The sequence below is a fragment of the Oncorhynchus mykiss genome, chromosome 28 (genome assembly GCF_013265735.2).
Source record: "Oncorhynchus mykiss isolate Arlee chromosome 28, USDA_OmykA_1.1, whole genome shotgun sequence".
Taxonomy (NCBI): domain Eukaryota; kingdom Metazoa; phylum Chordata; class Actinopteri; order Salmoniformes; family Salmonidae; genus Oncorhynchus; species Oncorhynchus mykiss.
In genome coordinates, this window is record NC_048592.1 from 13,128,597 (window position 1) to 13,144,076 (window position 15,480).

General features: G+C 42.6%; 1 protein-coding gene across 9 annotated transcripts in view; it reads right to left on the minus strand.

Annotated features, from left to right (window-relative positions):
- Positions 1-15,480, minus strand: part of obscnb (obscurin, cytoskeletal calmodulin and titin-interacting RhoGEF b) — a 104,000-nt gene that overhangs the window by 24,519 nt on the left and 64,001 nt on the right. For 6 of the 9 annotated variants that reach the window (XM_036966969.1, XM_036966970.1, XM_036966966.1 and 3 more), the window contains 8 exons: positions 14,730-14,999; positions 10,865-11,128; positions 9,909-10,187; positions 9,160-9,417; positions 8,596-8,862; positions 5,425-5,691; positions 4,888-5,163; positions 4,474-4,746 (listed from right to left, as the gene is read on the minus strand). In XM_036966969.1, coding sequence (XP_036822864.1) covers positions 4,474-4,746; positions 4,888-5,163; positions 5,425-5,691; positions 8,596-8,862; positions 9,160-9,417; positions 9,909-10,187; positions 10,865-11,128; positions 14,730-14,999 — 2,154 coding nt within the window. The remainder of the gene's footprint in view (positions 1-4,473; positions 4,747-4,887; positions 5,164-5,424; positions 5,692-8,595; positions 8,863-9,159; positions 9,418-9,908; positions 10,188-10,864; positions 11,129-14,729; positions 15,000-15,480) is intronic. The other 3 variants (XM_036966973.1, XM_036966967.1, XM_036966971.1) reach the window with 3 other exon arrangements.

A 15,480-nucleotide genomic window follows, 5' to 3' on the forward strand; every position in this document is an offset into this window, starting at 1 on the left:
TCTTCCAGAAGGACAACTATCTCTGCAGCACTCCACCAATCAGGCCTTTATGGTAGAGTGGCCAGACAAAAGCCACTCCTCATTAAAATGCACATGACAGCCCACGTGGAGTTTGCCAAAAGGCACCTAAAAGACAAGATTCTCTGGTCTGATGAAACCAAGATGGAACTCTTTAGCCTATATGCCAAACATTACGTCTGGAGGAAACCTGGCACCATCCCTAAAGTGAAGCATTGTGGTGGCAGCATCATGCTGTGGGGATGTTTTTCAGTGGCAGAGATACTTGTCAGGATTGAATGAAAGATGAATGGAGCAAAGTACAGAGAGATCCTTGATGAAAACCTGCTCCAGAGCGCTCAGGACCTCAAACTGTGGCAACAAGACTCTAAGCACACAGCCAAGACAATGCAGGAGTGGCTTTGGGACAAGTCTCTGAATGTCCTTGAGTGGCCCAGCCAGAGCCCGGACTTGAACCCAATCAAACATCTCTGGAGAGACTTGAAAACAGATATGCAGTGACACTTGAGAGGATCTTCAGAGAAGAATGGGAGAAACTCCCCAAATACAGGTGTGCAACGCTTGTAGCGTCATACCCAAGAAGACTTGAGGCTGTAATAGCTTTCAAAGGTGCTTAAACAAAGTACTGAGTAAAGAGTCAGAGTTTTTATAAAGTTATTTTTTGTAAACATTTCTAAAAACCTGTTTTGGTTTTGTCATTATGGGGTATTGTGTGTAGATTGATGAACATTTAAATAAGAATAAGGATGTAACGTAACAAAATGTGGAAAAAGTCAAGGGTCCTGAATACCTTCCTAAAGCACTGTATAATACTAATACAATTGCTCGGAAATATATATATTTTTAACAAGCACCCCTAAAGATTGTATAAATAAAATGAAACCATTCAACTTTTTAAGTTCCTCTCAGTTTAAGGAACTATATTGTGGCTTCTTGTTTCACTGGGGTATAAAAATGAGTTGACAGGCATGTAAAATTCCTTTGCCTTTTCCCATGCTGATGAATGACAAAGAGCTCACAAATGAAGAGACAAATGGTTGCTGACCTTCACAAATCAGGCAATAGGTACAAAAACTTTGCAAACATAATAAATATACCACTTACCACCATTAGGGCAACAATTAAGAAGTTTAAAACCACTGGAACAGTGGTACATTTGTCTGGTATTGGACGCAGGTGTATCTAGTCCGAACACACAGTGAGGAAGATTAGCTTTAATATTGCAGATAGATTGTGGGTTCTTTGCGGGTGGCAGGTAGCCTAGTGGTTCGAGCATTGGCCCAGTAACCGCAAGGTTGCTAGATCAAATCCATGAGCTGACAAGGTAAAAATGTGTCGTTCTGCCCCTGAACAAGGCAGTTAACCCACTGTTCCTAGTCTGTCATTGTAAATAAGAATTTGTTCTTAACTGACTTGCTAGTTAAATAAAGTTACAATACATTTAAAAAAAAAATCTATGTAATTGTAGGCATAATTTCCAATCCCTAACATATTTGGGGGAAACAATACTTAGGCTTCTGCTTCCAGTTTATACATACTATATACATTTTATATACACAGTATATTTTACACTAGTTATCTCCTTTTATTTGTTTTTAGTCCCCCTTTGAGCTACCCTCAACCCCTCCTCTTATCTCTGAAAACCATCCAATTTCCTAATTGCCTTGTAAATTCTGAATCATTCTCATAGTTACCAACAGATTGTAAATGAAAGATGACATTTTTTACTCAGAGTATTATTATATTATTGATCGATTGACTATTTCTTTTCAAGTCACCCAACAGTGCTATTTACAGAGTTATACTCCAGGTATATGTTGCAATTCTTCAGTCATTCCTGAACCTGTGGCCAAAAACAAGCTACATATGGGCAGAACCAAAACAAGGGATCTAATGATTCTGTCTCTTCACAGCAACATCTGCAGAGCGAGAATGGTTGTATCCGCCATTTACATAACTTTCTATAAGTTGGAAGAATCCTATGCATCAGAGGTAACTCTGAGTCTTCCTTTCCTGTGGCGGTCCTCATGAGAGCCAGTTTCATCACAGCGCTTGATGGTTTTTGCGAATGCACTTGAAGAAACTTTCAAAGTTCTTGAAATGTTCAACATTGACTGACTTTCACATCTTAAAGTAATGATGGACTGTCATTTCTCTTTGCTTATTTGAGCTGTTCTTTCCATAATATGGAATTCGTCTTTTACAAAATAGGGCTATCTACTGTATACCACTCCACCTTGTCACAACACAACTGATTGACTCAAAGGAGTGAAAGAAATACCACAAATTAACTTTTAACAAGGCACACCTGTTAATTGAAATGCATTCCAGCATTCCTCATAAAGCTGGTTGAAAGAATGGCAGGAGTGTGCAAAGCTGTCATCAAGGCAAAGTGGCTACTTTGAATAATCTGAAATTTACAATATACAGTGCCTTGCGAAAGTATTCGGCCCCCTTGAACTTTCCGACCTTTTGCCACATTTCAGGCTTCAAACATAAAGATATAAAACTGTATTTTTTTGTGAAGAATCAACAACTAGTGGGACACAATCATGAAGTGGAACGACATTTATTGGATATTTTAAACTTTTTTAACAAATCAAAAACTGAAAAATTGGGCGTGCAAAATTATTCAGCCCCTTTACTTTCAGTGCAGCAAACTCTCTCCAGAAGTTCAGTGAGGATCTCTGAATGATCCAATGTTGACCTAAATGACTAATGATGATAAATACAATCCACCTGTGTGTAATCAAGTCTCCGTATAAATGCACCTGCACTGTGATAGTCTCAGAGGTCCGTTAAAAGCGCAGAGAGCATCATGAAGAACAAGGAACACACCAGGCAGGTCCGAGATACTGTTGTGAAGAAGTTTAAAGCCGGATTTGGATACAAAAAGATATCCCAAGCTTTAAACATCCCAAGGAGCACTGTGCAAGCGATAATATTGAAATGGAAGGAGTATCAGACCACTGCAAATCTACCAAGACCTGGCCGTCCCTCTAAACTTTCAGCTCATACAAGGAGAAGACTGATCAGAGATGCAGCCAAGAGGCCCATGATCACTCTGGATGAACTGCAGAGATCTACAGCTGAGGTGGGAGACTCTGTCCATAGGACAACAATCAGTCGTATATTGCACAAATCTGGCCTTTATGGAAGAGTGGCAAGAAGAAAGCCATTTCTTAAAGATATCCATAAAAAGTGTCGTTTAAAGTTTGCCACAAGCCACCTGGGAGACACACCAAACATGTGGAAGAAGGTGCTCTGGTCAGATGAAACCAAAATTGAACTTTTTGGCAACAATGCAAAACGTTATGTTTGGCGTAAAAGCAACACAGCTGAACACACCATCCCCACTGTCAAACATGGTGGTGGCAGCATCATGGTTTGGGCCTGCTTTTCTTCAGCAGGGACAGGGAAGATGGTTAAAATTGATGGGAAGATGGATGGAGCCAAATACAGGACCATTCTGGAAGAAAACCTGATGGAGTCTGCAAAAGACCTGAGACTGGGACGGAGATTTGTCTTCCAACAAGACAATGATCCAAAACATAAAGCAAAATCTACAATGGAATGGTTCAAAAATAAACATATCCAGGTGGCCAAGTCAAAGTCCAGACCTGAATCCAATCGAGAATCTGTGGAAAGAACTGAAAACTGCTGTTCACAAATGCTCTCCATCCAACCTCACTGAGTTCGAGCTGTTTTGCAAGGAGGAATGGGAAAAAATGTCAGTCTCTCGATGTGCAAAACTGATAGAGACATACCCCAAGCGACATACAGCTGTAATCGCAGCAAAAGGTGGCGCTACAAAGTATTAACTTAAGGGGGCTGAATAATTTTGCACGCCCAATTTTTCAGTTTTTGATTTGTTAAAAAAGTTTGAAATATCCAATAAATGTCGTTCCACTTCATGATTGTGTCCCACTTGTTGTTGATTCTTCACAAAAAAATACAGTTTTATATCTTTATGTTTGAAGCCTGAAATGTGGCAAAAGGTCGCAAAGTTCAAGGGGGCCGAATACTTTCGCAAGGCACTGTATTTAGATTTGTTAAACACTTTGCAGGTTACTACAAAATTCCATATGTGTTATTTCATAGCTCTGATGTCTTCACTATTATTCTATAATGTAGAAAATAGTACAAATAAAGAAATACCCTTGAATGAGTAGGTGTGTCCAAACTTTTGACTGGTACTGTAATTAGGCCAGTTTAATTGTGTCTGGCTTGCCGTTTCAAATAAAGTTGACGTGTTTTTGTTCATATAATTTCAAAACAAAGTTGTTCGGTGTAGGCAGAGCCATAAGTAAATAGGTAAACTGGGATATTACTAAATAATTAATCAGGGTGATTTTTCCACAAATAGACAGACATTTATCTTTCCATGGTAGCAAGATCTTACGTATTTTTGCAAACTTTCTATTCAAATGCATTGTAGTGAGACCACACACTTACTGATGACAGTGAGCTTGGCCATGGAAATGGCGTCCCTGGCAGCAAAGGTGATCTCCTGTGGTGGCATGGCTGGGGCCTGTCTCAGCACCAGTTGGTAGAAGCAACCGTCAGCCTGCATGGCCCAGGTGTTATCATTCTTTAGCTCGGCTCCGTTAGAGTACCAGGCTACCTCCGCCTCAGGCACAGGCTCGGTCAGCACGCAGCTGAACTCTACTTTCTCTCCCACCACAGCTACCTTATCCTCCAGACCCCTCACCACATCCAGCTGCCAGCCTACGCACACAAAAGCCACTTCATATCATATCATATATGGCAGTTCTTCCTTATTTTCAGCTGTAGTATGTCATAGTATATTTCACCGTAAGACCAGGCCTTTGCAAAAACAATAACTAACTTACTGACAAACAAACAAACCTTTGACGTTGAGCATGGCGGAGGTCGCTGCGGTGCCCGCCTGGAAGGTCACTTTGCAGTTGTCCCCGACGTGCAGGTCCTTTAGCAGCAGCAGGTGGCGGCGGCCACTCTCGAAGGACACAATCTCAGTGGTTGGCGAATCCTTCACCGGCTTGCCGTCAATGAGCCAGCAGCTGTCTTTGATCTCGCAACGAGAGATCGAGCACTCGAACAGGGCCTCGCCGCCGTCGATGGTGTCCATGTTCTCCAGGCCCTGGAGGATTTCAATGGGTTTGGCTATAGGGGAGAAGAGAAGAGCAGGGTTTATTGTAAGATAATAGCTTTATCTGAGAGGGGAGAATGTGTCATAAAAGAAGCCTTTTCCCCACTGTTGGTGGGGATTTTATGTTCACAGTGGCCTATAGGACAAGTGGATTTTTTATTGCTAGACACTTGCTACTATTCAAGCTGAAACTCACAATGAAAACCTGCAAAAACTGCATGAAATGGAGAGGGGAGGGTAGCTAGGTGCTCTTTCCTAAGAGAAGAGAAGCTCACCTTCCACCTCCAGGGAGGCGACCACGCAGGTCCCCTCTGCCTCACAGGAGTACGTCCCCCTGTCCTCAGTGGACACGTGGCTAATGTACAAGCGGGCCACGGTCCAGTCCTGCTCCACTACCACCCTCCTGCCGTCAGGCTCCAACGGTCTCCCGTTTCTTTTCCACTGGGCCTGGACCGGCCGGGAGTACTGGCAGATGAACTCAGCCGGCTGGTCCTCAGCCACACGGAGGTCCTGCATCTCACTCACCACCTCTACTGTGGGTTCTGAGAGTGGGGGCAGTGGTCAAGGGTCATATGACAAGGCCATCATGACTGACATGCACTCTCTCCACATGGCGAAGAATGACACCTGGGCTTTATAAACACTCCAGTACACCTTGGAGTATTTTTGGTTTATTTTACTTTTAATTGAATTAACTTTATTTATCCCCAGTGGGGAAATTGTATACATTAGAGATTTACTGGTGGTATCAGAGGTGGCTTAGTATTTTAGTAATGTGCATAGAGTTGCCTTGATCCACAGTACATCTTATGGATGCAGCACTCAGTGCCCAAATACAGTATGTACTTAGATACAGAATGTGAATGTTTACACTGTGACCGTTGTTTTTGCAACTCCAAACTGAAGGGAGAGTGAAAAGCCAAAATGTCTCAAGAGGCAGAGGGAGTTGGACACAACTCCTGCACACTAACCAACCAATGAGAAAGAGGAAATAGGCCAATGGGTGGCTAGAGAAGCCATACAGAGCGAAGGCAGGAAGGGTTAGAGAGTTTTAGTTTTAGGCAGGCTAGGGGCGGTGCATTGCAGGGTGGAAGTGAGGCTGAGAGTAATTAAAGGGAATGTGGCCGGCCAGGGTGGATAGGTGAAGCAGCACTGCCCAACTACTGCTGCTTCTCTTCATACAGCAGCAACGTTTGTTTACAGGTCAAATCTCCTACTGTAGCCACAGAACTACAAAGTCAAAGCCAAGCTCAGTTAAAATACTCTGTAAAATACTCTCTGTGACACGTTGTCTTTTATTATTTTTGAACTACCCGTGTGCACACATGACTTCTTAGCAGCAATCATACATCACACATACTGCCACAAAATGATTAAAACGACATCATAGGCAATCTATTTCAATGTGAATATACTACAGTAGGCAGATAAGATTTCAATAATTCTGAATAATATTATAGTGGATGCTTGCTAGAACTGTACATTATGACTAAAATATACTGAACAAAAATATTACATATGATAATTTCAAAGATTTTACTGAGTTACAGTTCATATATGGAAATCAGTCAATTGAAATAAATTCATTAGGCCCTAATCTATTGATTTCACATGACTGGGCAGGGGCGCAGCCATGGGTGGGCCTAGGGGGGCATAGGCCCACTCACTTGGGAGCCAGGCCCACCCACTGAGGAGCCAGGCCTAGCTGATCAAAATTCATTTTTTCCCCACAAAAAGGCTTTATTATAGACAGAAATCCCCGGGGTGAAGAAGACGGATGTGGAGGTCCTGGGCTGGTGTGGTTACACATGGTCTGTGGTTGTGAGGCCGGTTGGACTTACTGACAAATTCTCTAAAACAACATTGGAGGTGGCTTGAACACTTAATTCTCTGGCAACACCTCTGGTGGACATTCCTGCAGTCAGCATGCTAACTGCACGCTCCCTCAAAACTTCAGACATCTGTGTCATTGTGTTAGGTAACAAAACTAGACATTTTAGAGTGGACTTTATTTTCCCCAGCACAAGGTGCACCTGTGTAATGATCATGTTGTTTAATCACCTTCTTGATATGCCACACCTGTCAGGTGAATGGATTATTATGGCAAAGGAGAAATGCTCACCAACAGGGATATAAACTTGTTTGTGTACAAAGTTTGAGAGAAATAAACTTTTTGTGCTTATGGAACATTTCTGAGATATTTTCTTTCAGCTCATGAAACATGGAACCAACACTTCATATGCTGCATTTATATTTTTGTTCAGCGTATGTCCACCAGTCCTACTCTATTCCGATTACTGTAGATACTGTGTATCTGTAAACCACAACTGTTAGGTACCATTTGCCATTATTAGCTAAAAGTATAGCTACACAATTGAACTAAGGGTGTGAATCCTCATTGACTAGCATAGCTCTTGCTGCATATCACTAAGAAACTGGTGGAAACCTCATCTAGTGCCGTACCTTCCGGTATGTTTTGGTCCCATCAAAAGTACACAGCATGAAAACTCTCGTTCTAACTCTATTAGTGAAATGCCTCAAATGTATGCTCCTGCATGGAAGCATGCATGGATGAGGAACAAAAAGTAATTAGCTACTGATCTAGTCATTCCCACTACTGAACTCTGAACTCTTTTGAGAACACCTACATGAAACTGTCAACATTAGCCTTGGACAAAACGTGTGAAAAGAGTAGACCTTTTAAGTGTACAACCAATGCGGTTTCCTAATAGCTGTAATTAATCGAAATTGTTCTGGTGGTCACTCTGAAAATGAAATAAATATCAGAATTTAAAATGGTATCTAATCACAATTTTCAGTGGGGATTTTTTTATAGAGGGAAAAGTATAACAAAAGTATAACAAAAATCATTCATTGACAGTCCCCCAGTGTGTGCGTATAATGAGCATTGATGCTTTGCGATAATAAAGATTACTTCGACCTTGACCTGTCTCATTCCTCATTTAAACTTGGACTTTAAGTAGGCAAGCATTCTTACACACTTCATTGTGTTATTTATTCCCAACACATTCCATGATACAATCTATAGTTTGTTCAGCTGACGTGACATAATGCGCGAAAAATGCCAATGGGATTTATGCCACAAATGCTTAAATGTTAGCATGTGGAAACGGTGCCAGGGAAACTAAACCAAAGCATGGATTACTGTCATACCATTCTTATAGGCTAAGGAAACCAACGTGTCACTTTGTAATTTGGTGAACTATCCCTTTAACCATATGTATTCCATCAAGACTGGAAACTTCAAAATGACATCCTACAACTGATCATCTTTAACTTGCTGACGTGACATACAGTACACTTGTTGAAACCACCACGACTATCTAAAACCGTTAGGAATTAATTCCTTCATCCTTGAGAAAAGAAAAGACCAGACCATACAGAAATGAACCCTCTCAGAGAGAGACAGTGTAGTGACATTATACCTTGCACTGCCACTAATGCCGTGGTGAGCTGGTCTCCAGCATCACAGGTGTAGTAGCCGTTGTCCTCTGGCTCCAGGTTGCGAATGTGGAGCTCCTGAACGCAGCCCTCCTGCCTCATCTCGTACTTCTTACCAGCCTGGAGGATTGCGCCTCCCTTCCTCCACTCCACGTGAGTGCCCGCCTTGGAGAGCTCACAGTGCAGAGTGATATCATCACCCTCCTGGGCTTCCTGGTTCTTCAGCTCCTTCTGAAAGAATGCCGGGGCACCTGGTAGAAGTAAGAGGCATGACATATGCGTTGGACAGAGGACGTAAAATAGTGTAGGTGACAGTGGCCGACGTGGACAGGGGAGTAAGATGGCTCTGTTAGTGTATGTTGATGGAAGACTGGGTGCATGGTAGTTTGTAGAGGGCAAAACAGTCAAGAAGAGTATTGTGGGGGAACTCATCCTGAGTTTATCTTGATCCAGAGCATTCACTGTGAGGATTGGGCTGGTAACTATTTTGTGGTATTAGATGCAGTGTAGAGGGTCCAGACTTTTATAGTGCCGGCACCATTCTTTACCTTCCACAATCAAGGTGACGGTGCACTGTGCATCCCCGGTATCGCAGCAGTAAGTTCCAGAGTCCTCCATCTCCAGGTTGTGGATGCGCAGCTGCAGGAGAGCTCCATTCTTCCGCAGGTCGTACTTGAGTCCTGCTTTGATGGCCACATCATTCCTGCTCCAGGTGACGGTGGCCGTGGGGTCGGAGACAGTGCAGGACAGGGTGACTGTCTCGCCCTCCAAGGCCACTGTATCGTGAGGCTTCTCAAGGATTAAGGCTGTAGATATGGGAAATCCCAAGCTAAGTACAGTGTAATGCACTTTGAGTGTCAAGAGTCATAGGACAAACTTGTATGGTTTTTATATGTGCAGTATTTAATGTGTCTCTTTTTCCACAGGTCTACAATCTATTTTATGTACTTACAGTAGCATGCCAACGATAACCACAAAGACTATGTCCATTAGGCATGCATCACTTCACTGATAGTCAGCAAAGTGATATGTTAATATCAGCGACAAACGTCTTGTTGTCAACTTCATTTTATAGTATCTTTGAAGACAGATATGCTATAAAAAGAAAAGCCAGGAGGATGACCAACACACGTCTAAAGAAAGGCTAGGATGGAATGGATGACGCCGCACAGCAGAGGAACAAAGACTGTTCTAACGTGCCAAGACAAAGCTGTTTGATGGAAGACAGAGATGGAGAGATGGAGATGGGTGAGGACTAGGAGGCCATCTTCAACATCTCCGTTAACGTCTCTATTACCTTTGGGCTTATCTTCCACCAGTAGGCAAGCAACGGTCTTCTCCTCGCCCACCACAAACGCCACGTCCCCTGATTCATCGGGGGTGACCATCTGTAGTGTCAGCCGGTGTACCCGGCCCTGGCAGGCCATCTGGTTCAGGTCGTTGTTCTGGAGGAGGTTATCGCCCAGCCACCACTCTCCGTTGGTCACGCCCTCCTGGGACAACTCACACGCAAAGACAGCATCCTGCCCGGTGGTCACTGTGATGTCGTGCAGCTCCCGAGTGATGCGCACAGACTCTGCAGGTGAATGAATGTGATGACGGGGGAGTGAGAGATCTAAAGGTTCCCAGGGTCAGGGTTTCCCAGGGGATTCATTAAGGTGAAACACTCAGGCATTAGAGCACCACCATTGGTATCCTGATTTAAAAGTGAGATCTAAAGAGGTTGGACAATTGCACTCCAGGAGACACCAGTTCATGGAGTTTGCTGAGGTTATTTATGTCTACTCAACGTTTAGGATTCTTTCTCAATTAAAGAGTACAATATTACACAAAAACACATTTTCACTTCCTATGTGATGGCTATCGTGTAGGAAGGTAGACATAAGTACAAAAAAATTATCTCTGACAAAATACATAGTATAGGTCTGAATATGACAACAAAACCAACACAAACTGCATACTACAGTCCCCAACATGGCAAATAGATTGCGGTTCAAATGTAAAAACACATCGATTATGAAACCTATATTTCATGATCAACTACAATGTTATTGTTGCCCCTACAACTATGTGAAATAATAGATAACGTGCTTACTCACAGATTACCCTTAAAAAACGGGTTACAACAAGTTTGGCTACAACAATATCCAAGTAAAAGAACATTAAGAAGGACGTTCTTAGTATGTCGGCACACAGAATGAAAGCAGTGGATAATGTAGAGTGACAGACATGAATACAGCCACGTTTCATTACCTTTGACTGTCAGGGTGGCTGTGCTCTGCTTATCCCCGGCATCGCAGGTGTACTCTCCAGCATCTTCAGCCTTTAACTTGTGAACCATCAGGATGTAGGTAGAACCTGTGTGCTCCATGGAATACTTCTCCCCCTGGGTGAGGAGCACGGAGCCCCTTCTCCAGGTCACCTTGCCATCAGCACTGATCTCACAGGTCAGAGAAACACTGCCTCCCTCCACTGCTTCCTGGCTCTCCAGCTCCTTCTTGAACACCACAGGGGCCCCTGCCCGGGAAACAGCAAGATGGAAACAGACCGCCACAAGGTTAGGATGGATGGAGACGTTAACCTGTTTCGGGAGTGGACACGGACGGGACGGACATTCAAGCACATCCAATATCTTGAAAAGAAACATTCAATACAACATTTAAAAGCATTTGTTGGAAAAATGTTTATCCACTATAGGTTTCAAATAGCATAGGTCTCAAAGGACAAAAACAGGGAGATTTCTTGTTTCTTGCTATTTTGTAATGTGAGTGAAATTAACAAGTGGCCTACCAATGGCATGCACTGCTATACCAATCGATGTCCACAACAAGATGACCGTGAATTGAGAGATTCAGAATGGGTTGCTAGATCAAATCCCCGAGCTGACAAGGTAAAAATCTGTCGTTCTGCCCCTGAACAAGGCAGTTAACCCGCTGTTCCGAGGCCGTCATTGTAAATAAGAATTTGTTCTTAACTGACTTGCCTAGTTCAATAAAGGTTCAATAAAAAATGGTTAGGCCTAGTAAAGGTGAGTGATTAGGAGACATACATTATATAACCCCTTACCACAGACTTTATGGTATAAGTGCCCTTTACTTTCATTTAATGGGTATAAGCACCTCTTACCTCGGACAGTCAGGCTGTAAAATGAGTTTGGAATGGACTCCGGGTATTGAGGTAAAATGGTTAGGTCTAGTAAAGGTGAGTGATAAAGAGACTCATGTTATACATATATTATATAACAGCTTACCTCAGACTATACAGTATATGTACCCTTTACCTTGGACGGTCAGGCTATGAAACGGGTGTGGAATGAACAAAAGGGATCCAGGTATCGGGTACAATGGGAGAGGATAAGAGGGGATCAACAGACTTGTACCCCTTACCCCGTAAAGTCAGGTTATACAAGGAATTCGGGAATGGCTCCAAGTATTGGGAAAGAATGGAAAAGGGTTTGTACTGATCAGCAGACTCATACTGTACATGCGTCTATATATAGTATTATAACCCCTTACCTTAGACTATATACAGTTACCATTTACATAAGATGGTATACAGTTGAAGTCGGAGGTTTACATGCACCTTAGCCAATTACATTTAAACTCAGTTTCTCACAATTCCTGACATTTAATCCAAGTAAAAATGTCCTGTCTTAGGTCAGTTAGGATCAACACTTTATTTTAAGAATGTGAAATGTCAGAATAATAGTAGAGAGAATGATTTATTTCAGCTTTTATTTCTTTCATCACATTCCCAGTGGGTCAGAAGTTTACATGCACTCAATTAGTATTTGGTAGCATTGCTTTTAAATTGTTTAACTTGGGTCAACGTTTTGGGTAGCCTTCCACAAGCTTCCCACAATATGTTGGGCTAATTTTGGCCCATTCCTCCTGACAGAGCTGGTGTGACTGAGTCAGGTTTGTAGGCCTCCTTTCTCGCACACGCTTTTTCAGCCCACACATTTTCTGTAGAATTGAGGTCAGGGCTTTGTGATGGCCACTCCAATACCTTGACTTTGTTGACCTTAAGCCATTTTACTACAACTTTGGAAGTTTGCTTGGGGTCATTGTCCATTTGGAAGACCCATTTGCGACCAAGCTTTAACTTCCTGACTGATGTCTTGAGATGTTGCTTCAATATATCCACATAATTGTCCTGCCTCATGATGCCATCTATTTTGTGAAGTACACCAGTCCCTCCAGCATCCCCACAACATGATGCTGCCACCCCCAATTACTTAAAAATCATACAATGTAATTTTCTGGATTTTTGTTTTAGATTCACAGATGAAGTGTACCTATGATAAAAATTACAGATCTCTACATGCTTTGTAAGTAGGAAAACCTGCAAAATCGGCAGTGTATCAAATACTTGTTCTCCCCACTGTATATTTATATATATATATATATATATACATACAGTGCCTTGCGAAAGTATTCGGCCCCCTTGAACTTTGCGACCTTTTGCCAAATTTCAGGCTTCAAACATAAAGATATAAAACTGTATTTTTTTGTGAAGAATCAACAACAAGTGGGACACAATCATGAAGTGGAACGACATTTATTGGATATTTCAAACTTTTTTAACAAATCAAAAACTGAAAAATTGGGCGTGCAAAATTATTCAGCCCCCTTAAGTTAATACTTTGTAGCGCCACCTTTTGCTGCGATTACAGCTGTAAGTCGCTTGGGGTATGTCTCTATCAGTTTTGCACATTCCTCCTTGCAAAACAGCTCGAGCTAAGTGAGGTTGGATGGAGAGCATTTGTGAACAGCAGTTTTCAGTTCTTTCCACAGATTCTCGATTGGATTCAGGTCTGGACTTTGACTTGGCCATTCTAACACCTGGATATGTTTATTTTTGAACCATTCCATTGTAGATTTTGCTTTATGTTTTGGATCATTGTCTTGTTGGAAGACAAATCTCCGTCCCAGTCTCAGGTCTTTTGCAGACTCCATCAGGTTTTCTTCCAGAATGGTCCTGTATTTGGCTCCATCCATCTTCCCATCAATTTTAACCATCTTCCCTGTCCCTGCTGAAGAAAAGCAGGCCCAAACCATGATGCTGCCACCACCATGTTTGACAGTGGGGATGGTGTGATGAGCTGTGTTGCTTTTACGCCAAACATAACATTTTGCATTGTTGCCAAAAAGTTCAATTTTGGTTTCATCTGACCAGAGCACCTTCTTCCACATGTTTGGTGTGTCTCCCAGGTGGCTTGTGGCAAACTTTAAACGACACTTTTTATGGATATCTTTAAGAAATGGCTTTCTTCTTGCCACTCTTCCATAAAGGCCAGATTTGTGCAATATACGACTGATTGTTGTCCTATGGACAGAGTCTCCCACCTCAGCTGTAGATCTCTGCAGTTCATCCAGAGTGATCATGGGCCTCTTGGCTGCATCTCTGATCAGTCTTCTCCTTGTATGAGCTGAAAGTTTAGAGGGACGGCCAGGTCTTGGTAGATTTGCAGTGGTCTGATACTCCTTCCATTTCAATATTATCGCTTGCACAGTGCTCCTTGGGATGTTTAAAGCTTGGGATATCTTTTTGTATCCAAATCCGGCTTTAAACTTCTTCACAACAGTATCTCGGACCTGCTTGGTGTGTTCCTTGTTCTTCATGATGCTCTCTGCGCTATTAACGGACCTCTGAGACTATCACAGTGCAGGTGCATTTATACGGAGACTTGATTACACACAGGTGGATTGTATTTATCATCATTAGTCATTTAGGTCAACATTGGATCATTCAGAGATCCTCACTGAACTTCTGGAGAGAGTTTGCTGCACTGAAAGTAAAGGGGCTGAATAATTTTGCACGCCCAATTTTTCAGTTTTTGATTTGTTAAAAAAGTTTGAAATATCCAATAAATGTCGTTCCACTTCATGATTGTGTCCCACTTGTTGTTGATTCTTCACAAAAAAATACAGTTTTATATCTTTATGTTTGAAGCCTGAAATTTGGCAAAAGGTTGCAAAGTTCAAGGGGGCCGAATACTTTCGCAAGGCACTGTATATATATATATATATATATATATATATATATATATATATATAGGCCTAATGTACCCCTTAACTTAAACAGGCAGGGTATAAAACAGATTTTGGCCCCTTACCTCGGACGGTCAGGCTTGCGGTGGAGGTATGGTGACCCACGGTGAAGGTGACTGTGCCCGAGTCGGCCTGGGTGACCCCCCTGAGGGTGAGGCTGTGCACCTTGCCCTGGGCACGGATCAGGTTCATTTCATTGTTCTGCAGAGGGACGTCCGCAAGCTTCCACTGGACCTCCCTGGCGTCATCGTGGGACAGATGGCACTCAAAGTGGACATCCTCCCCCTCGTGCACCGAACAGCTGTTCAAGACCTTCACTATGGTCACCTCCACCTCTGTTTGATAAAGCCAGTCATGTGTTGTTACTGGCTAGATGTGAAGCTTACTCTAAAAGGACAGATAATGTCTATATGGGTGTTAATGGTTAGGTGCCAACAGAAATAGGGCACCTTACCATGTACACTCAGTACAGTTACAGTACAGAGACAACGATTAAGAGTACGGTTGTGGAAAAGACACAAGGTTGCACCTGTCAACACAGAAAACAGACGAAATGGAAGTGTGAGACAGTCCGTTGCCCCTAACAGTGGAATGGAATGGTGGAAAGGTTATGATGGTAGACGTGTAGAGGAAGATGAGTGAAGGATATGAAGGACATAGGAAGTTTTAAGTGACTGAAGAAAAGTATGAAGATCACCAAGCATTCATTCGGTGCCCTTTAAGGCCTTTGGTCCTCTAAAGCCTAGCGTGACATTAGTCTTGTGGGAATCACTCAGGATGGAAAGTGGTTGGTAGGGATTGAGTGAATTAGAAGAT